This window comes from Vicugna pacos, chromosome 8 (genome assembly GCF_048564905.1).
Source record: "Vicugna pacos chromosome 8, VicPac4, whole genome shotgun sequence".
Lineage (NCBI taxonomy): Eukaryota > Metazoa > Chordata > Mammalia > Artiodactyla > Camelidae > Vicugna > Vicugna pacos.
The window spans coordinates 28,855,352-28,879,811 of NC_132994.1; the positions used below are offsets into that span (position 1 = coordinate 28,855,352).

The following is a 24,460-nucleotide window of genomic DNA, read 5'->3' on the forward strand; positions in this document are numbered from 1 at the left end:
GAGTTTGCAGCAGCTAAAATGTGATGATTGTGCTTGCAGTGGTGTCCTAAAGGGATTTGTGCATGTGTGTATTATGTGTGTGTATGTGAATTAGGCATTCAAAAGGATACCTTTGTTTACTAGACTTGCAAAACAGAAGATAAGAGAAAAAAATTTTGTACATTGCCTCAGAATGCCCTTGAATTAAAAAAAAACAGCAAAAGGCAAATAATAAATATAATTTATTAAAAATTATTAAGGTAAAATACTCTAGGTCAGTAGGCATGGTCTCCATGCTAGCTGCACTATTTTGTTGTTGCTTTAAAACATAAGCCCCAGATTATGATAGTTATTTCTATCCAGAAAGTTAATGTGAAAGTGACCTTTTAATGCCTTGAGATCTCAAAATGGGGTTTCTTTTCCAGGCAAGAGGACAATATATGAGCTCATATGGAGACCCTCATCAGTACTTTTTGATCCTAACAAACCAGTCATCCTTAGTGTTGCCTCGTCTTGAAAACATTAAGTTGTTCTGATGGTAGCTGCTAGGTTTTTCACCTTTCCCTCCTGGTATTCTCATTTCCAGTTGTGACAGCATGTAGTGCACCCTAGGCCACTGACATGAATGTTAATTAGAGATGGCAGAGTTCAGACTCTAAGAGCCATGGTGAATAGAAGGAAATTTAAAGACCAGGAATCAGACAACGGAAAGATCTTTCTCAGCACTGTATCAGTAAAAGCACAACAATTGGAATGGCCAAGGCTGAAAAAAGAAATGAATAATGCTGCCCTGTTAATGGAGTAATAACATTCAACTGTGTTATGATTACTTATACTTATCGGTTACTTATTGTTCTTGTTGGCCATTTCTTGCCAAATAAATTGGAACTTTTTTTTTGGCTTGTCCAGTTACGTTTCTGTGTATTTTTCCAACTGCTTTTAGGGTAATCTGAATCATTTAAATGTAATGAAATAGTAGTAGTTAAGCTTATTGTTAACTAATTCCCTTAAACATATGATCCTTTTCCATTTCTAAGATCAGAGTTTACTACAGACATTTATGACATTTCCTTAATTTAGCTAAGAAAAACATAACAAGCTTATGTAGAATGATTAAAATTAGTTTAGACCAGTAATGGTATTTGTTAAAAGCAGTGAAGTTGTCTACAGGCCCTGGATAATATAAGAAATTATAAAACCAAGTAGTTAATAACTTTGAAATTGTTAATGATACTTGTTAAATTTCATCAGGTTAAAAACAGCATTTTAAATTAATGCCAACACACACCTTAAAGTGAATTATTTATGTATAATGTAGCAATAAATTCTGAATTTGTTTTGAAAGAATTTATAAAGCATGATTAACTAAATAGCTCTAAAATATATATATTTTTCATAATATTGATAAATACAAATTTCTTTTCTTTTTAAATCATCTTCCAATTCTGAGACTCACAATTTCTTTCATACTCATTAACCAAAAGTTGGCTAATTCTAAAAATCTCTATTTTTTTCTCTCCATCGTAATAAATATCTCCATGAAATTTTCTTAAATAATCAAAAATAGCATATATTTTTGAAGCGATTTAGGATAGACATAGGAACAACCAGCCATTTTTAGAGGGAAAAAAATGCAAACTGTTTAATAGATAGGACATGAGAATATCGGCTCCTTCTGCTCGGAGGTGTTTAGCCCTGGCTTGGCTCCTCACTTGGCAGATGGCCTGGTGCCCTTATGCCAGCTGCCAAGCAGAAGACCCTTTAGAAAAGCTACTTATCATGTTCCCAAATCAGATTTAAAGAAAAACAGAAGCTGAAGGAACAAAACATTACATTCTCCTTCACTAAGAGCCTAGTTTTCTGTTTAAACTTGCACTCTATGTTTCGTCTTTAATCTTCTATTCCAGTACTGATACCCTTTTATTATTATTATTAATTCTAGGATTGGTTTTACAGTGCTAACATTTAGAATTGTCTGCAAATCTGCAAAGTATTCACTAGATGTCCATAATGGGAGTTAGACTCATTAACATTAAATAATATGCTGCTTCTTAACTTTCCAGTAAAATTCTTAAGGAAGATTCAGGGAAAAAACAACACAAAAACAGTGTAAACAGTCATAGTATAAGAACTCCATGGCATTTAAATTTTTTCTGGAATGATTTATTTAATAACTGATACAATGTCATTTTCAGTTCCTGACCTATTCATTTTATTACTTATTTTTGAATCAGTTTTATATTGTTCATTGATATGTATCAAGGTATTCAAATTTATGAACATAGATTTTCATATATGGTCATCATGTATATTTTATAATCTAGGTCTACTGAGTCCCTTTGTCATGTAAAATTCTGTTCTTTATTTTTTCTTCTTTTAAAATTTGGTTAATTAAATTTTACTAAAAGTCATGTTACTTTTACTAAAAGAAATGTTTATACTTCAGCCATTTTCTTCTTTCTTATTTTCTATGTTACTTATTTTTCTTCTATTTCCTTTTTATTTCCCTCCTGCTTCTCTTCTGTTGTTGGTTATCTGTCTTCTAGCTTCTTACTATTTAAGTGTTCCATTTAATCATTTTGTTTTAAATTATTTAACGATGATTTTATATATGGCTGAATTTTTCTCTGAAATGTGCTTAGAAGATAGTTTTAAAATAAAAAATATGGAGTAAAGCTTAATGGCAGAATGCTTCAGGGTTACGCAGAACCTTCATCTCTCAAACCACACCAGGCTTTGAAATTAAAGCCCACACTATTCTGGAAGGAATGTTACTTTCCATCTGGAAGGTCTAATAAATACTTAAGTCTGTATATCTGTTCTCTCTGTTGTGTAATTTCTGAAAGGAATCCCACAGCTCACAGTCTGGGTGACATTGTCCTGACTGCTACTGCTCTCAATCGAGAAGGAGAAAGCAGGCTTGATAACTTACTTTTGACTGATGCAAACTTTAATTTAGTCCTCTAGATTTTAGCATGGTGAATCCAGAGTCACTTGGACTTAATTCCTTCTTCAGTTTTCTGTGAAGGTCAGGGCAAAGGAGTGTGGGTATTTTCCCAGAAATGTGTTGGAGAATCTATCTAGTTTTCTCGTTGGTACAGAATATGGACCTCTGAGCAAGAACTTTTGATGGGGAGAAGAACAAAGTATTTTTTCAGCTGCCTTTGAGAGACCAAGTCTTCTTGGTTTCCTGTAGCCTCATATTTAGCGTCAAATCTTTGAAAATGATAGATAAGTTTCTTCATTGATTGCCTTATAACTATATATTTTAAAGAATCTTTCTTTCTTCCTTCCTTCCTTCCTTCCTTCCTTCCTTCCTTCCTTCCTTTCTTTCTTTCTTCCTTTCTTTCTTTCTTTCTTTCTTTCTTTCTTTCTTTCTTTCTTTCTTTCTTTCTTTCTTTCTTTCTTTCTTTCTTCTTCTTTTTTTTTTGGAAAGGTCATGAATTCCAGCCAAATGAGTAAGCCACCTTGAGCACCCTGCCCTGCCCTGCCAACATCAGTATACTATTACAATGGTGGGACTGTGGTGCCACCTACATCTCAACAAGAAAATAGACTGAATTTTGGATCTACAGTTTTCTATTCCAAGAGTCCATTCTTTTTTAAACAGAATTCATCACCAACAGTCAGTCTTCTCTTTTCACTCTGCTTATACAACTTATTTCTTAAGAGCCACCAAGAACCTGCTTTATCTCTTAAGTAGAATAAAGCCCCTTCTTGATGACATGTTCATATACTTGCCCCAGTGTTTTTACACCTTGCCTACAACCTGCCAATTATCCTCCACACACGATTTTCTGTACATATCTGTTAATTCCATGCCCACAACTCTTAGCAAGACTTTGTTACTCTTTCTTTTTACTGTTGGGGGTTTACTGTTTATATTTGCCCAGAGCCTCAATAGTTCACAATTTTCCAGGAATTAGAAGAGAGGATCCGGTACCTGCTTTCCACAAAATCTTGAGCTTTATTTGCTTTAAGAGTAGGAATCGATTACGTGAAGAAGGAAGACAAGATATTTCAGACTGTGAGGAAAGTATTTTTGAAGGCACCAGCATGTGAAAGAGTTTAGAGGATGTGAATAACTAAGTAATCCACTACAGTTGGAGCACAGACCATGTGGGAGAGAAGCAGTGGGTGAGGGTGAGCAGGCAGGCAGCAGCAGACTAGAAGGCCTTTGTAGGTCTCCCGAAGGAATTTTGACAGTATGCTATTCATAATGGGGCAATTTTGAAGGATTTTAAGTACATGAACAATATAATCAAATTGAGTTTTTTATAAGAATCCTTCTTAGTACTGGAGACAGAATTGTACATAGTTCACGAGCTAAGATTTGGCGAGACCAGCCAAGAGAATATTGCAAAAATAAAAGTGGATAACCAAAGGGTTAGGGGGAAGGAAGTCAAATTTCCAAGATATATAGGGTAGAGAATGTGGGATACATAGTAACAGTTTGCAAATTGGAGTTTCAGAGGAGGTCAGAGTTTAGGGAGACTTATTTTTCTGGCCAGTGTGGCTGGAAACAGAATTGATGTGAAAAAGCAAATTGGGGTAATATAGGTTGAACTTTATTTTGAACATATTGCATTTAATTCTTCTATGGGATATTTGTCTGGTTGGCAGTTGGACATGTAGTTCCAAAAGTGAAGAGAATGGTCTGGACTGGAGATAACGTTTGGAGTTCTCAAAACAGACAGTGGCTGGCATTATGAATAGTAGCGATGTTGCTTAGTTAGCACATATATGTTTTCAGTGAATCTATACCACTGAACATTTCTCTCCTTTCCTGATACTTCTGTTGACTTTATCATAAAACCTCCTGTATTCTGTTTGGCTTGAAAAGTAATAATAAGTTCAGGGCTTCCCGAGAATATAAAGAGTCTAGGGTTAAAAAAAAAGACAGTCTTTCGAGTTAGGCTCAAGGGTCCCTTACCCATTTTAGGAATTTGTGGTTGACAGATGACAATCATGAGACTTTCAAGACCAGTATGTCCTTAATTATGTCAGGTACTTCCAACGTAACTTTCCTTTCTGATCAATATCTGATTCTCAGGTCCTGATTCCTATGTTTTCAACCACAACTTGATTACTTGATATTGATTCCTAATTGCTTCTCTTTATTTGAGATTTAAATGGTACTCCTAATGACAGACTGTATCCTGACTCCAATTAACCTGACCACAGTGACTCAAAAAAGAAAGGTACAGACTTCTTTCTATGGCAGAAAACACATATGTATTTAGTTTTACTGGCATCGCTAAAGTGACTGTTTTTTGCCTAGAAATCCAGAATAATAGATAATACCCCAGGTTCTTATCCATTTACAGTCACTATTTTATTAGGTCCACTCTTCATAAGGCATTTATGCCATTAATTTATGTCATTAATTAGACACCTAAATAAAAATGAGTACTATTAACCAGAATTCAATAAATTTATGTTCTGAGCTCTCTTAGCTTTAGTTCTATGTAGTAATTAATTAAAAGAAATAATTCATGAAATTTTTCATCACTTTGAGCAAACCCATATTGGTCAAACAAACACATTTTTTTATCACTTCATTTAAGAAGAATATTTTATACTGCATTCAAATGTAATTAGAGCCAAAGGCCATAATTTTTTTTATGTTTGTCAGTTTTGTGTTTCTAAAAAAAAAAAACCTAAATTTATATTTCCTCATTTGAATTTTTAAATTTGCAATTGTTTGGCAAAGATGATCCTTTCTGACCTTACAAACAAAACCCTACTTTTACAATACAGCATGCACTTTCTACCCTCGGTAGCAATAGCATTCCGTGTTTACTATTTGGTTCATCAGAATGTCGGAGTGTGCTCCATGATTCTGATAGGTATGTGATACAGGCACAACTAACAACTATTCTGTGGTTTAATGGCTTTTAGAAAATATTGGTTTAAGCCAAATTCACTATGCTTCTTTATCACTAAGTCTTTAGTAAGTTCATGTGTATTGTGGGTATCTCAAAGAAATACAATTATATAGAATTTCCAAAGATTTTTAATTGCAGAGTGTTTTCTTAAAAATAAAATTTTGGGATAATTTTCCAGAATATGCTATGGACCAAAACACTATATTAAGGTGAAATCAACAACTTTGAAGCACTGATTAATATTTATGATGAAATTTACTTACATATGCAAATCCATGAACTGCTTACCCCACCAACCATCCACAGAGGAGTAGACAGTTTCTGCAACTAGCTGACATTTGGTAACTGAATTTAATACCTAGCTGAGAAAGGGCTTTTCTGTAGGCTGAAGGGACAAATGGAAGCCAGAAAATCTAGAGTCTGTCACTTAGCAGATGACTTATCTTGGACAAGTTACTGTAACTTTATAATGAGGATAATAAATAATGTGTGACTTAAAGTTTGTATTAGAGATAGGAATTTGGAAAATACATAGCATAGTTCCTGGCACAAAATTGTCAGTAAGTGATCATTTTTAATAGGTACAAAATAATTGAAGAATTAAAAGGTAATGAATGGTGCTTACATGTACTATTTTCCCCTAAGACTTTCTAGCGTGTCTATGAACATCTTCCCCTTAGACACCATCATTCCTCTTCTTCAGGCCATGTGCTACTTCATTTCTCTTTCCTGAACGACTCTTACTTCTCCCCATTTATCTAATTTATACTCATTCTACAATCCATTTTACGATGCCCGTTTCTCTAGGATGACTTATCTGACCTCCTTGGGACATTTTTACTTTAGCTGGCACCTAATGGTGCTTTTATCTTTACAGTTTCTTTCTTAGGCACTTACATGAAAACTCGTATTATTAGTTTACATTCTTATGTGCAAGTTCTGTATTTTCAACTAGATTAAAAGGTACTTAGGAGAAGCACCTTTGTCCTAAAGCAGGTTATTTTCTTTTAAGTGATGGGCATTCAATAAATATTTGTTGATTTTATTGGTTACAAAGGGCAGCAGCTGAAAGTCAAACTTGTCGTTCATTATCTAAAAAGGAACTTTCATCATATACATGCTGGTAACCACTACTGATCATGGGTGAATAATCATCACTGTACATATTTTACATGCATATTCAGAAACAATGGAGAGATTGTCAGTATTTGATCAACTTTTGGGTGGAATGAGGTTAAAAAACCAGTTAGTAACAATTTTTTATTCTAATCCATTTTTCTAACATATTTCAGCCCTTTTTAGAGAAACTTAAGTAGAGCTAGTGGATGACTAATGTTGGGTGCTCCTTTCTAAGACCAAAGAGCCTCTGAACTTTAATTGTTGCACTAAATTATAAGAAACAGAATCCTGATGATTGAAAACTCCATTCTCCAACAGTTTATATCTTCATTCTCTTGGTTTGGTTTAATCTCTGTCCCAAACATGCATTCAGATTCATCCAATATCTTAAGTAGTAAGAAATTACCCACAGGGAGAATATTAAAGAAAAAAATCCTCAACCTCATTTCCTGCATCAAAATTGGTTTTAGGCAGATGCTTAAAAATAATCTTAGGAAAGAAAATGCCATTCTAAGCAGGATATGAATTCAAGCACTGATGATCAACAGTGATTACATTTAGATAGTTTTTCCGAATTTTATAGGAATACAGTTTGCTTCCTAACTTAGGTCCCCATGATATTATCTTCCCCTATCTTTCCTATTCCACACTGTCTTTTCACTTAAAACATACAGAGCTATTTATTCTTTTGAGCATCCACATGAATAGTTTTCTCTCTCTGAAATATTTCCATCTAGACCACTTCTTTGTTTAGGTCAGTGTTTTCATTGCTGACTGCATACAGGACCAGCTACATGATTTCTATTCCCAGTGCAAAATACAAAGGAGGATCTCTTATTAAAAGCTTATTAAGAATAAAAATAAGTAAAAACCAAGTTTATTCTTTATAACACAGGGAACTTTATTCAATATCTTATAGTAACTAATAATGAAAAAGAATATGAAATCGAATATATGTATATATACATATAACTGAAACATTATGTTGTACACTAGAAATTTACACATTGTAACTGACAATACTTGAATTTTAAAAATTTGAAAAAATTATTTAGAATTTCAAAAGGGCACCAACAGAGTATTAGACCTAGTACAGAACTCTTCAGTGTTCTGGGTCCTGTGCAACTACACAGGTCACACGCACATTAAGCTGGCCCAGCTACACATTACAATCACCTGGAAAGTTTTGTGAAAGTAATGATGCCAGGGTAGCACCCTAGATAAATTACATCAGAATCTCTGGGGGTAGAGCACAGGCATCAGTATTATAATTTTAAAAGTCCCTTCGTGTTTCTATGGACATTTTGAATGTTACAATTTAGCAGCCCTGGAGGTTAGAGTCGACCCCTCACTCCCTAGGATTTGCTGTAACTGTTATTGCTGTTGTTGTTGTTTGCTTAGTGACCTTGCTGAAATAAGTCAGTGAGCTCTATATTCTTTGTTGTGTGTGGCCACTGGAGTGTGTGATTTTGAGGTGAGAGGTCCTCTCATGACTTTACTGCGATTTCCTTAAATTCCTGGAACAAATTAACAACAATCAAAACCTTTCTCCATCTTTGTAGTTTTTATATTGAGACACTCTCTCACTGTTTAGTCTGGCAGTTTATAGTTCTACCCTTCTTTCCTTTCTGCTTACACAGAGCCTGAAGTCCAGCCAGAGTAAATGCTTCGAGTCTCCTCAGGTCGTTTCTGAACATACGTCCTACCATAGGCATGTATGTGGCTTTCTAGATTTCCTTGAATGTGCTAGGACTTCTCGCAACCCTTATTGTCCCAAGTATCTCTTTCCTGAGCCTCTTCGTTTCCTTCTATGCCAGGCATTTTGGTTTATTTCTTGTCCTTGCTGTTTTCTCTAGCCCTTGAGCTAATTCTTCAAGGAACCATCACAGAGGTAAAGACATAGGACCATTTTCTTTGAGAATAGGCTCATCAAGTTCCCTACAGTACCCAAAATCTGCATCAGGAATGCAGGCTGCCATCTCCAAGGCTGCTGCAGAACTGGCGAGTGGACAGTAGTAGTAACTTGGTAAATTGATATGCCACAGAGCTCTCCTACCAAAATTCTGTAGTTTTTCTCTTCACAAAGCATCCTCCTGGTTGTTGTGAGTTTTTATTAGATTCCAGAGTTGCTAAAAAATAGATTTCTAAAAACTCTGACAGTTTTTGCCAACTTGTTCTTTGTTTCTGTGGTCACTTTTACTCTACAACGGCAAAGTTGAGTGGTTGCAAATGTATTGCCCACAAAACCAAAAAAATTATTGTTTGGTTTTTAAGAGATATTTTGCAGAACTCTGTTCTAGAAATTTGTATACAAAATTTGAACTAAAATATTTGATTAATGAATGCATGAATGAATACATTGGTGGATGATTGGATGGATGAACAATAGATTTTACATTTCCATTTTAACATGAGGTTATTAATTGTAGGTATCTACATGCATTTGTTAAACATCATATAAAACTTACAGTGTGCTCTCTTGGAAAAGCATTATAATTCACTGATCATCTTTGGAATTGCTGCTTTTACTTATAGGAGACTATTCCAAACAAAAATGATGTTGGCAAATTAAAGCCAAAACATGTCAACTGAAAACATGTGTTAGCATTGAGAAAACATTCTTACTGATATCATAAGCTCTTTATTTTCAAGTTCACATCATGCACTGTGTGTTCTTAATCTGTGTAGGAGTGTTGCTTATTAGAGCAGTGGGATAAACTATGGTCAGATAGTTAAGTTGATAACTTATTTGTTACAGAAATATCTATCTTCTTGGTGTCGCTGTCTATGATAACGTCTTTTCATCTTTATTCTCCCTTTTGAAAGCATGATTCTTCACTTTGCCTTTTCCTGAGCTTCCCAGGGAAAGATGTTGAGATCTTTTTTTTTCTCTTCTTGTGTTCAAAGGTAGAATGTCTATAGTTTTAAGGAGTTGACTCACCTCTCTCAAGAGCCAACATCAGCAGCATCATTGCCCCTGAACTTCATACTGCCCATTCATTAGCCTTCTATTTCTAATCAACTTTGTAGCACCTACCTGATCTCTACCCTCTGAAAACTAAGTTGCTCTGTTATTACTTATTATTTAATGCTTTCAGTATGAGAGCAATGGTAGGATACAAAGAGTATGTGCATGAGGCTCAGAAAATAGAAAGAAATATTTGATTCTTGGGAAAATATTAACTGCTCAGTTTCAAGTTTTAATCTCCATAACTTTACTTTAATATAATGTTATTATTGTAAACATGTGTCTTTTTCATTTGGCCTGTAGAAATACTTTTTTTAAAAAAGGTGTTTTTTATCAACCCTATCTTCGTTAAGGAAAAATTAAGGGCCATTAACAATATAAACATTAATTCACAAAATATAAATATTTAATAGTTGATATTTTTACTCATAAACAACTGGAGTTTCTGCTATTTTCCACAAACTAATTTTAAAAGTTTTCTGGTTATAAGGGTAAATTCAAAACCAGACCGGGGCTAACTGAAGATCTCTTTCTGTTTTCCCAGAGAAATGATTTGGGGACCACAGTGACATTGGTCCTGATGTTCACTGGAATCCTCTAAAACAAGACAGAGTCATGTTTCTCAAAAATGTACTCTCTAGTGTTACTCTCCCTCTGGTGATTAATGAAGCAAAGTAGCCATGTAAATAATATAGGATTACAGAAAATAGAGAAAATCTTAAATTCGTCACTAAATTGGGAGCTCCATAAGGGCTGGGAATTTTAGATAGTGTTTTGTTTTTCATTGTTGCATACCAGGAGTCTAAAAGAGTACTGGTATCGATAATAAGAGCTTAGTACATTTTGAATAAGTAAACAAATTCGTTATTAGCCTTATTATTGTAATAGTAGGAGATATTTTACATGCATCATGTAAAATTAATTTGCATTTTTATGTCCCTAAGCTTTTGAATATCGTGGGTAAGACAATGACAGTTCAAGGGTTAATACATGAAAAAGATAGTTTCTCTCTCTTCAGATGAGGGCTGAGAGATATACGAGTTATACACTTAAAAATATGAAGTTTCATTATATTTAAATAAAACATTTTGTTCCCCTTAACCTTAAGACATATTTCACTATTTCAGAACTTCATTTTGGGTTTATTCTATGCCAACTCTCAGTCTAATGCAGATAAAAATACATGAGTTATTGGGTTTCTTAAAACTGGGGTTGATAGTGGAAATGCTGACAAATCCTTATTACAGAGCCCAGTGGAATGAAGTGCCTTTACCTCTAGCAAATGCTGATGTCGAGATTTAAGTCTATGTGAGAAATCAGTAAAGTTGCCCAGGAGAGTTTTATCATATTATTCATTGAACTCAGTATGTGGTACAGTAATTGCTTCTGGTGCCATTTTTCTTTTCTTACACGAGGTTATTATTTATCCTTGTGCTGCGTGAAACAGAGAAAGAGAGTCTAAAGGAGAGTCATAACTCGATGTAAACTATCTTGTGACACAGTGTAGCTGGAGATAGGAATCACAGCTGGAAAAGTGTGTCTTACTTCTCAAAATTAAATATGGGAAGAGTGACACTAGACATAGTGGAGATCCATAAATACTAAAAAGATGCACTCAGACAACATATTTTTTTCCTGGTGATATGAAAACCTGTTTAAAATATTTATCTAAATAGGCTTTTTAATCTCACAGGGATCAACAAATTTATTTGCCTATGACAGAATTTTTCTTATTAGCTGATAAGTAAAGGAAATCAAGTTAATACGTAGGATGGTTACTACAAAAAACTGGATTAGTGAGATTTAAATACCATAATAATGTTTAGAATTTTTGCTCTGCTTTTGTACTGAATGCACGTTTATCTTTCACATGCCTCAAATACTCAAGTAATTACTGACGTTCATCTTATTTTCCCCCAGTGTTCAAATAAGCTTGTATGAAAAGTATACCATAGATATTTTGGAAAAAAATTTTAATAGAGACAATGATGACTTAATAGTCCAAATGAGTAAAAAACATTTTTTAGACACGTATGTTGCTGCCTAAATCTGTTGGGCTTAAAAATGCTATTTTTACAAATTTTTGAAGTACTTTTATGTTAAAAAATTGTGTTCTTACTTGGAAAGGAGATAATTTATGATGCAGAAAATAGAATGACTTCTTTTCTGTCCTACAATGTTGTTTTGATTACATTGCTCAATTAGTAGATGTATCACTATTTTGCATGCTGTATATTGGCACAGTGGTAATCCCAGTTGATTGAAAAAAAAATAATGCCATACAATACAGATTAAGTTATCTGATGAGCTATGTGTAATTATGCATTCATATGAGGTTTGGAAACAATCACTAGGAGCCATTTAGTTTGGGAAGTACAGTGTAATGGTGAGCAATCCAGTAACCTGACTACCTAGGTTGTATACTGGCTGTTGACTTTAGGCAAAATACTTAGCACTCCGCCCTCAGTTTCTTCATCTGTTAAATAGAAATAATAATATCACTGACCTCACATGCTGTATTGTTGAATAAATGAGTTAATTCAGGGAAAGTTCTCAGAACAGTGTGGGCACTTGGAAAATGTTAGATAGTGCTATTTCTTAGTGCATGGAGCTTGAAAAGGGTCAATCTTTGTGACTTTTAAGTTTTAAAAATACACATCTATTTGCTTGTAAATAAAAAAATGACTGAAACCAAAGCATGAATTTGATAGTTAATCTATTGTACCACCATGCTTCTTTTGACTCCCATTCCACCAGCTCAAAATTCTCTAGCTGACCCCTCCTTTTTAGGGGAACATGATATGTTCTTCTGAAGTCCCTAACCCTCTGTCCACGGGTTAGGAACCTAAGGATTTATTACCACTATACCCAGACCCCATTGGGAAACATAACTGTGTTATGATTTCTTTCCTCCAAGTTCCCTTGGCTTCCCCAGTTGACCAGAGCAGTCCATTTCCATTCAGTTTATCACAGCAGTCATTTTATTTGCAAGCCTGCTATGTGCCTGGTGATGTTTGGCACTCTTGATACAAATTTAAGAACCTATCTTGCCATTTAAATTGCTCAAGTCTAGTTCAGAAGATATATATGTAAATCAGCACTCCCTATTCCACATGATAAATATTATAGTAAAAATATTCAACAGTTGCCGTGAGATAAGCAGGAAAAGAGGCACCTGAATATGCCTGAAATGTGAATACCCAGCACGAGAAAGTTGTTTAGCTGCAGGGCTTTCTCCTCTTCCAAGGTAACAAGAGCATTTAAACTGTGATCAATGGAAATGTGTTATCTAACTTTAAGGACTAGAAGACCAGGGAGGCATCATATGAACTCTCAAGGGTAGAAGGAGTCTGTATCTGTCACGTTTGTAGTGTTGAGCTAGCAAGCCATAAAAAGCAGGGAGGAAGCTTAAGTGCGTGTTACCAAATGGACAAGGCCAATCTGAAAAGGCTACATACTCTATGACTCCAACTATATGACGTTCTGGAAAAGAGAAAACTGTAGAGAAAATAAAAAACATCAGTGGTTGCCAGGGGTTGGAGGGAAAGGAGGGATGAACAGGTAGAGCACAGAATGTTTGCAGGGCAGTGAAATTACTCTGTATGATACTTCAATAGGGTCATTATATATTTGAGTACAAATATATAACATCATTATACTACATGTATTTATATATTTGTCAAAACCCACAGAAAGTGCAACCCTCATGTAAACTGCAGACTTTGAGTAATAATGATGTGTCAATGCAGATTCATCAAAAATAGCAAATGTGTCACTCTGCTGGGGAATGTTGGTAGTCAGGGAGGTTAGGCGTGTGTGGTGGCAGGGGTATGTGGGAACTCTCTGAACTTCCCATTCAATTTTACTGTGAACTTAAAACTGATGTAAAAATAGAGTCTATTAAAAATCCATCAAAATTACTGTGTCTAAAATAATGAAATACTATTAAGAAGCTTATATCAACCAGGTTCCATTTGTTTATTTCTCAAAACAACTTTAAAAGCATGGTTAAACACACTCAGAAATGAGAAAATAAGTCAGAAAATTAACTAATTTATCATTTAATTGATCTTTTCCTAACACCTACTATGTGGCAGGCATTGTGTTAGGTGTGGGAGATACTATAAAGAATCAATGTGGTTGTTATATTCCAGGGACTGAGCCAAACAAAAAAGAAGTAAGCCAAAAATTATATAATAGAAATTAGATTAATTATTATGAGAAAATAAAGTGTTGAGATAGAGAATAGCAGGTTTCTCTTTACATAGAGAGCCCAGGAAAGGTTTCACATTTAATTTGAGCCTTAAAGAAAGCCAGGGGCCTACCATCTGAAGGGCATTAAAAACAGATAGAATAGTATGTAAAAAGTCTCTGAGGCAGAAAATAACAAAGTATTTGAAGAACTGCAAGAAAACAGGGTATATTGAATTTAAAGAGAAGATGAGGTTGGAGAGGAAAAGGTTGAGTATAAACCTTTACGATGAACATTTTGTTCATCGGCCACATGTTTCTTGAGCATCAACTGGTTGCCAGGCATTTTTACAGGCACTGAATATATTAATGAACATAATTTCTAACGTCTCTACACTCAAGAGTTTATATTCTAGTAAGGAAAGAAATTCACACACACACCAGTAAATAAATACACATATACATACATACATGCATGTGTACGTGCATACATACATGCATACATAATTCAGATTGGGCTGTGAGGAAACAAAGCAAGCTGAAACCATGCAGAGTAACCTAGAAGGGGGAGATAATTGTTTTATAGTTTATTTTCTTTGAAGAAGCGATATTTGAGCAGAGACCCGAATGATGAGAATGAAACAGCCACGTGAAATCTTAGGAAAGGTCCTCCCAGTCAGAAAGGGAGAGAAAAAAGTCATTGCAAAGACCTCAAATCTGGAATGAGCTTGGCAAGCTTGAGGACAAGTCCAGTGTATCTGCACATAATGAGAGAGAGAAATGAGATGCTAAGGCTAGAGAGGAAGGTGGTCGGGGCCTTGAAGGCCAGGGAAAGCAGTTTTGCTTTTATTCTCGAGTCAATAGAAAGCCACTGTTGGGTTTTAAGCAGATGCATGATGAAATCATATTTACTCTTCACAAGACCTCTGTGGCTTTCTGAGGAAGATGGACTGTGGGGACATGTAAATGGAAAGGAGAGGTAGGAGGCTACTACAGGAATCTAGATAAAAACTAAAGACCATATGAACCATGGTGGTAGCAGGGATGGTGGAAAGAAATGGATGAGTTCCGGATACATTTTGACAGAAGAACTTACAGGATTGCCAAAGGTTAGGACAGAGTGAGAGTGATTCCTTGGCTTTTGACTTGATCAATTTTGTGAGTGCTGGAAACATTTATCAAGATGAAAGCAAATGGTAGAACAATAGATTTCAGGGGTCATGGGAAGGAATTTGAATGTTATTGTAAATGTATTGGCAATCTATGGGTGTGGGGGATATAACTCAGTGTACACTTTAAGAAGATCATTTTTGTTGCTCTGTAGTGAGTGAATTAAAAGAAAGGGAAGCAAGAATGATGCATCAGTGCTGGCCTGAGTAACTGGAAAGGTTTTGGAAAGGTTCCTGTTTTCTGAAAGTGGAGAAAATTGAAAAGGTGTACAAGTTTTGGGGAAAGGAATTCCATGTGGGAATGAAGGGATGTAAGATGTCCCTAAGACGTTAAGTGGTGCTTACAAGTGCTGCTGGCTATGTGTGCCCAGGACTTACTTGGAGAGGTCTGGGTCAGATAAATTTTGGGGTCATCAGCATAAAGATGTTATTGAATTAAAGTATATGGGTAAGATCACTTAGGGACAAATTTTAAGAAACGAAAGGGAGAGGGACCATAACCACGTCTTAAGTGTTATCTACATTTAGACTAAGGCAGAAGAGAAGGAGCAGCACAGGGTCCTGAGAGGGAGTTCCCATTGTGGCAGAGTGTCAATAGAACAATAGGGGAAAACTAGGTCAAAGGTAGGGATGGGAAGAAAGACAGAAGTAATCTTGTTTCTCAAATGAGTATGGGCAAGCTGACACATTGCTGTTTGTCCAAAACTTCTTTGGGTCTAATGGCCATCATGAGATGACTGTTGTTCTCCAGGGGTTGAGAAGAAGGTGATCACATTCATAGATGAACTGGCACAATGGCCTCCTAAGCTTTTTCCCTTTGCAGTGTCTTTCCCTAAGAGAGCAGCTTCTAGAGGCTTTGCCCATTGTCAAAAAGTAAGTAATAGAGCCGACTGCACCCTGGTTTACTTATAGCAGAGTCTGCCACACCGTGCTCCGCCTGCTCCAGGAAAATAGACTGATACATGGAGTCTCTTAGCACATGGTTAAACACACAGTCTTTAATAGGACCTGCTCTGCAGAGCCTTACAGGATTTGGCTCCTCACTTTCTCTTCGTTCTCACCTTGTTCAACTAATTCCCTCACATACTGGATGTGACTTCAATCCTATTGATGGCTGTTGTCCTTTTCCAGGACGCCCCAGTGTCATATTGATCTCAAGCTTTTTACTGCTCCATCCTTGGCCTGAAATGCTCTTCTTTCAGATTTTCAAATGGCTAGACTCCTTCTTATCTTTCAGGTTCTAGGGTATGTTTCATCTCCTCAGAAAAGATTTCCAGATATATTACTCAATTTTGTCTTCTTATCGTGCCAGTTACCGGTGGTTCTTCTACATCTTATTGCTCGGGTTTATGTTTTTATACCACTCATCAGCATCTGTAAGTTATGCGTTCTGTTTGTTTAGGCACTTATTATTGATTTCCTCTTTTATATCATGAACTTCTTAACTCAGGGATTTCTCTTTTACATAGAAGAGGGCTGGCTCTCAGTAGGTGCTCCATAAAATGTTAGCTAAGTGCGTGAACACTTGGTAAATGTTAGTTCCTTCTATATTCTAAAGTAAGCTACTACTTTCTTTCTTATAATTCTAGCAGTTGTAACTTTTATGGCTCTTAAGACAAAATGTGATAATATATGTAAAAGGCCCTAATCCAGTTCTTAGCACATGGTAGGCAATTAAGTAATCATTTTTTTCATTCTTTTATCAATAGATCCCACTGAAAGAGCATGCCAGAAATTAATTATATGGTATAATTCAAATTGGGGTATTGTAATGATGGTGATTTTATACCTTAGCATTGCATATTAGATAGCATATATCATATTATGTCTTATTTTTTGTATGTGATATAAGATGTGCTATAAGATATGGAGCATATATTTTTATCACATTGTTGTGGTGAAATTATTATATTTAAATACTCTCTTCTGAGACACAAATATTCTCCAAGTAATCTACCTTCTTAGTGTTTCAAACTGTATTAATTACAATTAGAAGAAAATAAAATTTACTGCTGTCCTAAATTAATATGAAATTTTCTGTCTACTAAGGTAAGTTATAATTCTGATAATAAGTTTCATGATTAACTGATACATCCTACCTTCATGTTCACTGTTTCTAGGAAGAACCCTATGTCTTATTTAAGAAGTCTGACAAACCTCTTTATGGGAATGATCGATTTGAGGGCTATTGTATTGACCTCCTCAAAGAGTTATCTACAATCCTTGGCTTTACATACGAAATTAGACTTGTGGAGGATGGGAAATATGGAGCCCAGGATGATGCCAATGGACAATGGAACGGAATGGTCCGTGAACTAATTGATCATGTAAGTCCCTTTTCTTATTATTTATTACCTTTGGAAGATTGCTAAAAATGTACTTTTTTTTGATGGTTAGGGCTTAATAAGGTCAAAAATTAATAATATATTTTGAGTATATATTTCCTTCAATAATTTTATTCAAAGGATATGGTATTTTTGCCATTGAACATAAAGATAAGGGGGTTTTGTATATATACATATATTTCTATTAGAGATAGATGTCTGTCTTTAACCAGTAATTAGTGATTTAGTATCTTGAAGTTTTTTGTCTTAATTTGTAAAGTGGAATGTGATTTCCTAATGTGTGAATATCTTTTTCACTTTTGCAATGCTAACTTTCTAATCAACAGAGAGAATGGGTGATACAAATTCTAAATGTCATGGTAAAAATTTCCTGTGTGAGGATAGGATACTTCTTACAACTAGAGATGAGAGAAATCTGTATGCTAAAACTATAGAATAAGGTACTGGATAAAAATAAGGCAAGAATAGTAAGCACACTGAAGCAGAAGGATAGACATTTTATTTTTTAAATTAAATAAGCCAGGCATTCCTTCTTAATCAGGAAAGCATTACTTCATAATTTCTCAGTTGGTAGTATTAATTAATTCATCTATGTGAAATAAACTCTTATCTTTTCAATATCGTAAGATTGTATATGACTTCGTGTTTTGCAACTTTTAAGTTTATTTTGACATTCTCCACAATATTAAGGCATATAATTATTGTTAAGAATTCTACAAGATAATAAAAATAATTGTCTTTGTAAAAATCATTGTGAACTGTATCCTAAATAAAAAATTATTACCTACAGAAGTAGCAAATATAGGCAGTTTTCAAAGCATTTTGAAAATACTTTGCTATTAATTATAAAGCTCATTGTGAAGAATAAGAGAATAAGGGAGATCTATCTATCTATCTATCTACTAGTCAAGAAAAACATATAAGGCAATTGTTAGATGCAAAAAACAATACAAACCATTATTTCAAAAATTTCTTTTTCTTCAAATTTTCAACATATTTCTTTTAATGATTTGGAATTTATTCAGTAAGATCCTAAATTTTTACACTTGATCAGTTATTTCCGACAAATTCTGCTTAAATTTTAATTTTGTAAAATTTATTAGAAGGTGATAATTTGGAATCAAATATAAAACCTTAAGCCGTATGTTAATTTCTATTATAGTAGTAACTGTCAGAAACCTGACTTAAGATGGTTTAAGTAACTCATTAGTTTGCATCTTTGAGAAGTCCAGAAGTGGACTTGGCTGGATTTAGAATATCAAGATTTAGTTTCTTTTGCCTCAGTTTAGCTTTTACTTCCTTATATTTGTCTTACTCTGAGACATGTGCCTCCCAATAGGTGGCAAGAACAATTGCCACCAGCAGTTCTAGATTAACCATCCAGGTACAAATACAGCACCAGAAACCTATAATTTTATCAAAAGTTTCAGATTTGGTTTTATTGACCTTACCTAGGTCATAAAGTAATTCCTGAACTAATGATCCTATTTAGAGGAAAGTGGTATTCTCATTGGATATCCTAGGGCATATACTTGCTCAAGAAACCAGAAGGCAAGGTCAACCGCTTTAAAACCACATAGATCTAGAGTTGGGGAACTCTGGGTTTTCAAAGGAAAATCAAGGTATTTATACCTGAAGAAACTGGAATGGATGCTGCACAGACCAATACAACAGATATTCACTACAGAATCTGTGAATAAGTAGCTTATGTGAGGCTTTAGTTAGAACACAAAAATGTTATATCACCAGTGCTTTGATGCATGTATTTGTCCTGTGTGCTTAACTAATGCTCTTTTAATTAAGCTTTTTAAGATTTAAAATTGATTAGAAGTTTTAGGTTTCTAGGATTGGTTTCTTTTTGATTTCTTATCTATGTATTTCTTTAAGAAAATTATAGAGAAGAAAATGAAGATTAGGGTATAAAATTCAGAGCTATGGCATACAAGATAATGGCACACCAAGTGAAGGAATAGCAAGGAAGGTATTAACATTTGATATTTATTTCTCAAAAATTATTTTTGATATTGAGTGGAGACCACTGATCAAGATCAGTTATTGAATCATTTTATTCTTCTCCGTGCCATATCTGTCACTTCACCTTCTACTTTTTCCTTGCTGGAGTTCTGTCCTATTTCAGTATACACTTCCTCATGTCTCATATTGTTGGCTTAGCCTTGGTTTTTAATGTTTAGCATAAGTCACATTAAATTAGAATGATGACTGTTGTTGGTGTATTTTTCTTTGTATAACCTCAGCTTAATTTACATGTTCATGAATATGCTAATTTATATATAAAGCAATAACTGAACTACTAATCAGATCAACACCCTGAACTTCTCCCACTCCTTACCTTTCTTAGATAAGATTATCTTCTCTTATAGCTTAATTACCATTCTCATCCTGAAATTTCACCATTTTACATCTTCAGCCCTGAGCTTTACACCCATATATCTAACTACCTCTGGTATATTTTCCACTTAAATGCTTCATAAGCACCTCAAAAGAAGCATGTTCCAGACTGAATTTATTATTTATCTTCCCTGAATCTGTTCCTTCTCAACAATTTTGTATATCAGTACACAGCATCAACAATCCAACAGGTTTCCCAAGCCAAAAATTTAGTAGTCATTTTTGCACTGAATATTGAATGTGATTCTTAAACAATTCTGAATGCTGCCCTCATCTCCACTGTCACATGGATTAGCTTCCCAGTATGAGACTCTTTCCCTTCTAATTCTATCTATCTATTTTGGTTCAGCTAGAGTCTTGTCTCAGAAAGAGAAATCTGATCATGGCCCTCTCTTGTATAAAATCTTTGAGTAGTTTCCATTGTGCTAAGGATATAGGACCAACTATGTAATGTATTTACAAGCCCTTCTCCATTTGGTTATGCTTTATCTCTTATGGAAATCTTTTTGACCCTTCAGATTTGCTCTCAGACCTTCTCCACTTTGCTTTCTGTATTGGGAGTTTGTCCTACACAGAGTAAATCAACAAGGCTTCTCAGCCAACGATCCAAGGGAGAATTTCCATACCATTATTCTTATCACACTTCATGATAATTTTCAGCTTAATATCTATTCTCTTTACTTGCATTTAAGTTGTATAGTAGTTACAATATCGATCAGGGCTATTTCAGTTGCAAATGTAAGAAACATGTCTAAATATAACTTACACAAACATATATATATATATATTTTTAAAAGCCCCACATTACTGAAAACATCCAATAGTGATTTTCACTTTAAGTACATTTGGACTTAGAGTCTTAAAGGATGCCATTGATGCATTGGCCTCTCTTTCACTGCCTTGTTGTCTCTGGGCTTTACTCTCTTCTCTAAGGGTTTTATTCTTAAGCGTTTTTTTTTTCATATGGTGACAAAGGTGGCTCAAGGTGACTCTAGGCTAGCGGTTGTCAACTAGGGGCAATTTTTTTCTCCAGGAAACATTCGGCAACGTTAGGAGACATTGTATTTTCACAACTTAAGGAGGCAAGGGAGATGCTGCTACTGCCATCAAGGAGTAGATGCTAGAGACGCTAGCCTGTAAACAATGCACAAGGTAGCCTCTCACGACAAAAATCATTTGCCTCTAATGTCAGTAGTGCTGAAATTGAGAAACTCTACTCTAGGCTTACCAGGTTCTTAGACTCCTCCTTTTGAAAGAAATCTCCTTTTGCCAAAGTTTCAGCAACATCTATGGCAGGATGTTGGGGTGAGGTGGGAGGGGTGTTAAGTGGACCAGCTTGGGCCATGTGTCCATCCATGAACTAATCCATCAGTCTGGGATTGAGGAAGTGGATATTGGAATGGCCAGACCTGGGTCATATGTCCATATCTGAAACTGTGGGATACAGTCAACCCCACAATTATAAATTATGGTACTTATAATTTTTATGTGAACTTGGGGACAGAGGCAAGTAATATTTATTTTATACCAGCTATGTGCTAGACCATTTTCTAGGTTTTCTAGGCTTTACTTGGTTAAGTAGAAAGGGAACTATCTTACATTCTTAAGTAGAACCATCAAGAGGCTATGCTTATTCAGGTGTTGTAATGGGGATAAAAAATAAGATCTTCTCTCAATCCAGTAAACCTCTCCATAAAGGCAGACAAAAAAGAAAATACTTTTATTATTGTACCAGAATGTGATGCACACTGTAAGCAATTTGCTAAAAGACTACAAAGACAGAAATATCACCCTTTTATATATCCAAGTAGACATAATCCGTTACATACATGTTCTCAAGACAAACAATAACTAGTCCTCAAGAAGTCTTACTTTTTTTTTACAGTCCTGAAGAAGTCTTGATAGCACCATTTATCACACATTGTTCATATTAGATTTATTTGGTAATTGGAGTGACCATCTGTGGTAGATAATAGGCTTTATACAATAGAAAAATAAGCTTCTGATATCTTTATGACAACAGGTAGATTTTAGGCACTCATCCACCAAAGTTCAGCTTCTGTCCTCCCATAGGAAATTAGAGATAGGGTATGCTCTTCCTTGGTGACTCCGTTTCAAAGAGATACTCCCCAGGCCCTTGAGAAAGGCATCCCCTGGTGGAAACCTGGCAAGAAGCTTACTTTACTTCTAAAGATTTATGTATATATATATATATAAATTTATATATATATATATATAAATTCAAAATATATGTATATATATATAAATTTATATATATATATATATATATAAATTCAAAGAAAGAAACAGAGAGAAAGAACTTAGAATTATAAATTTTCTAAAGTAAATGTTCTAAGAAAAGGACAGGGGTCTCTTCCATTATTTTCAACAGGGAGAATTTGAATCTCTTATGTTTAATTTGTATATGCCTTTACAGTTGCAAGTCTATTTATTTGAAAAATAGTTGATTTTATCACCTTCTTCTCTATCCTTCCTTCCTGAGAGGACCTTCAATGCATGGGGTTTAGTATGGTCTCTCAAATTCATTATAACCTAACCAAGGACAGTTCTTGGTGGTGCAATATGAAGATAAAACCTCAGAAAGGTACTAGAAGAAAGTGGCTCCATAAGGCATCATTAGTCCTTGGAAAATGACAAACCTTTCCCCTGAAAACACCTTCTTCCCCCATCATTTCCACAACAGGGCTGCACAACATGGTTTACTAGTAAGTACTTGGTAAGACAGATATTCATTCAAATCATAATTCTTCTACTACATGATTATGTGCCTTGGGCACATTGCTTTAAACTCAGTCTTAGTTTTTTAAAAAATAAAGTAGAGATAATATATTAATAATTAGGAACTATATATATATTTCCAATGCAATGACTGACATAATAGATAATAAATGGACACATAACTAATAAATTCAAACTTTGTGTTCTCTTACTTATTCTGTCTTTTCTACTATACTGTGTTTATGAATATTCCTGTAGAAGACTAGAAGTAACACATTCAGATACTATTACAATGAGAAAGGTGTGGGGATTATAGTTGCTATTGATATTAAATTTGTTGAACCATAGTAAGTAAAATCAGTGTTACATTTAACGTAAAATGTATTCATTGGAACCTTCAATGTTCAGATATCTCAGTGCTTTCCTACCTAAATGACCTATGTCTTGTGAATGGCAGTTTTATATTAGACTTAATTAAACATAGAGAAGAATTAATAGAGAATCAGATTTACTGTTAAATTAGCAATAGGTAGGTTAAAGAGTACAATGATGTTTAGCAAAGCAGGGGCATCTAATTTTTTCAAAATTACTATATAATATTATCTATATATGAAATAAGTCATTATTAGAAAAATCAACATGTTTCTGGACATCCTTATACCTATTTCTCAGTTTGGTATTGTGTCAAATTTGAGTTATAGGTATGACACTGTTAACAGACTTATTTTCCTGGCTGGCATCTTTTAAACCAGCAATTCTCAAATGTTTTTTTTCAAAAGATAAAAAATTTCCAGTAAAAGAGGAATGTATGCAGTTTTTCCTTAATATAGATGACCTACTCTTTTAAATATTTTAACTCTAAGAGGTCTTTCTATCAGGCTGACCATTGTTTGAGTTTCTTTGATGATTGGTGACCTGGGCCCTTCTGTTTGAAATTCACTGGGCAGTTATAACAGCTGAAAATTTCTGTGAGTTATCAAACTGATTAAAATCTAAATCAGGACACAATTTTATCATATCAGGTCACTGCATCCACCATCCTCTGCATTGTTGTATATTATAGTAGTATTCATTTGCTTTGCATATACTGAAAATAACTAAGAGACACAAATAATTAGATGGCACAAAGTGTTCAGTATTCAAGAATATTTACTGAAAGAATGACACAAATGGTCCACAGTGCTACACAACAAATGTTAAACTCAAAGCCCCATCTCCTTAGAGATTATGCTATAAATTTTCCAAATGCTCTTATTCTTATGTTGTCTTCCAAGGGTCCCAGTGAAAGTGTCTGTTCAAGGACCAAAGAAAGAAATAAACAGTGACATATTTTCCTCAGGAAATTAAAGCATCATAACTTTTTTGTATAATACTTTATGAAATATTTCATCAGTTTTTTCATTCCTAAAAGCAAGCTTAGCTATTGAACCTGACATAGTAGAAATGAAACTTTCTTATGCAACTATTGTGTTAAGCTGGGCATACATTTTCCTTGCAGCTTTGGGCTGTGTATTCCTTATGGCTAATAACTCATTTGTGGGCTCATGAAATAACTGTTGTACATTATTTATAAATCCAACTAGAATTATTCATAAGCATGAAGGAAAACACCTAAGCTGCAATAAGCTAGTAGCACATAGTATTATGGGACTA

The 24,460-nt window shown here is 34.6% G+C and overlaps 1 protein-coding gene across 4 annotated transcripts in view; it reads left to right on the top strand.

Moving 5' to 3' along the window:
- GRIK2 (glutamate ionotropic receptor kainate type subunit 2) overlaps positions 1 to 24,460 on the top strand; it is a 933,693-nt gene that overhangs the window by 733,152 nt on the left and 176,081 nt on the right. For all 4 annotated transcript variants that reach the window (XM_072965660.1, XM_072965661.1, XM_072965662.1 and 1 more), the window contains one exon: positions 17,435 to 17,641. In XM_072965660.1, the coding sequence (XP_072821761.1) occupies positions 17,435 to 17,641 (207 nt within the window). The remainder of the gene's footprint in view (positions 1 to 17,434; positions 17,642 to 24,460) is intronic.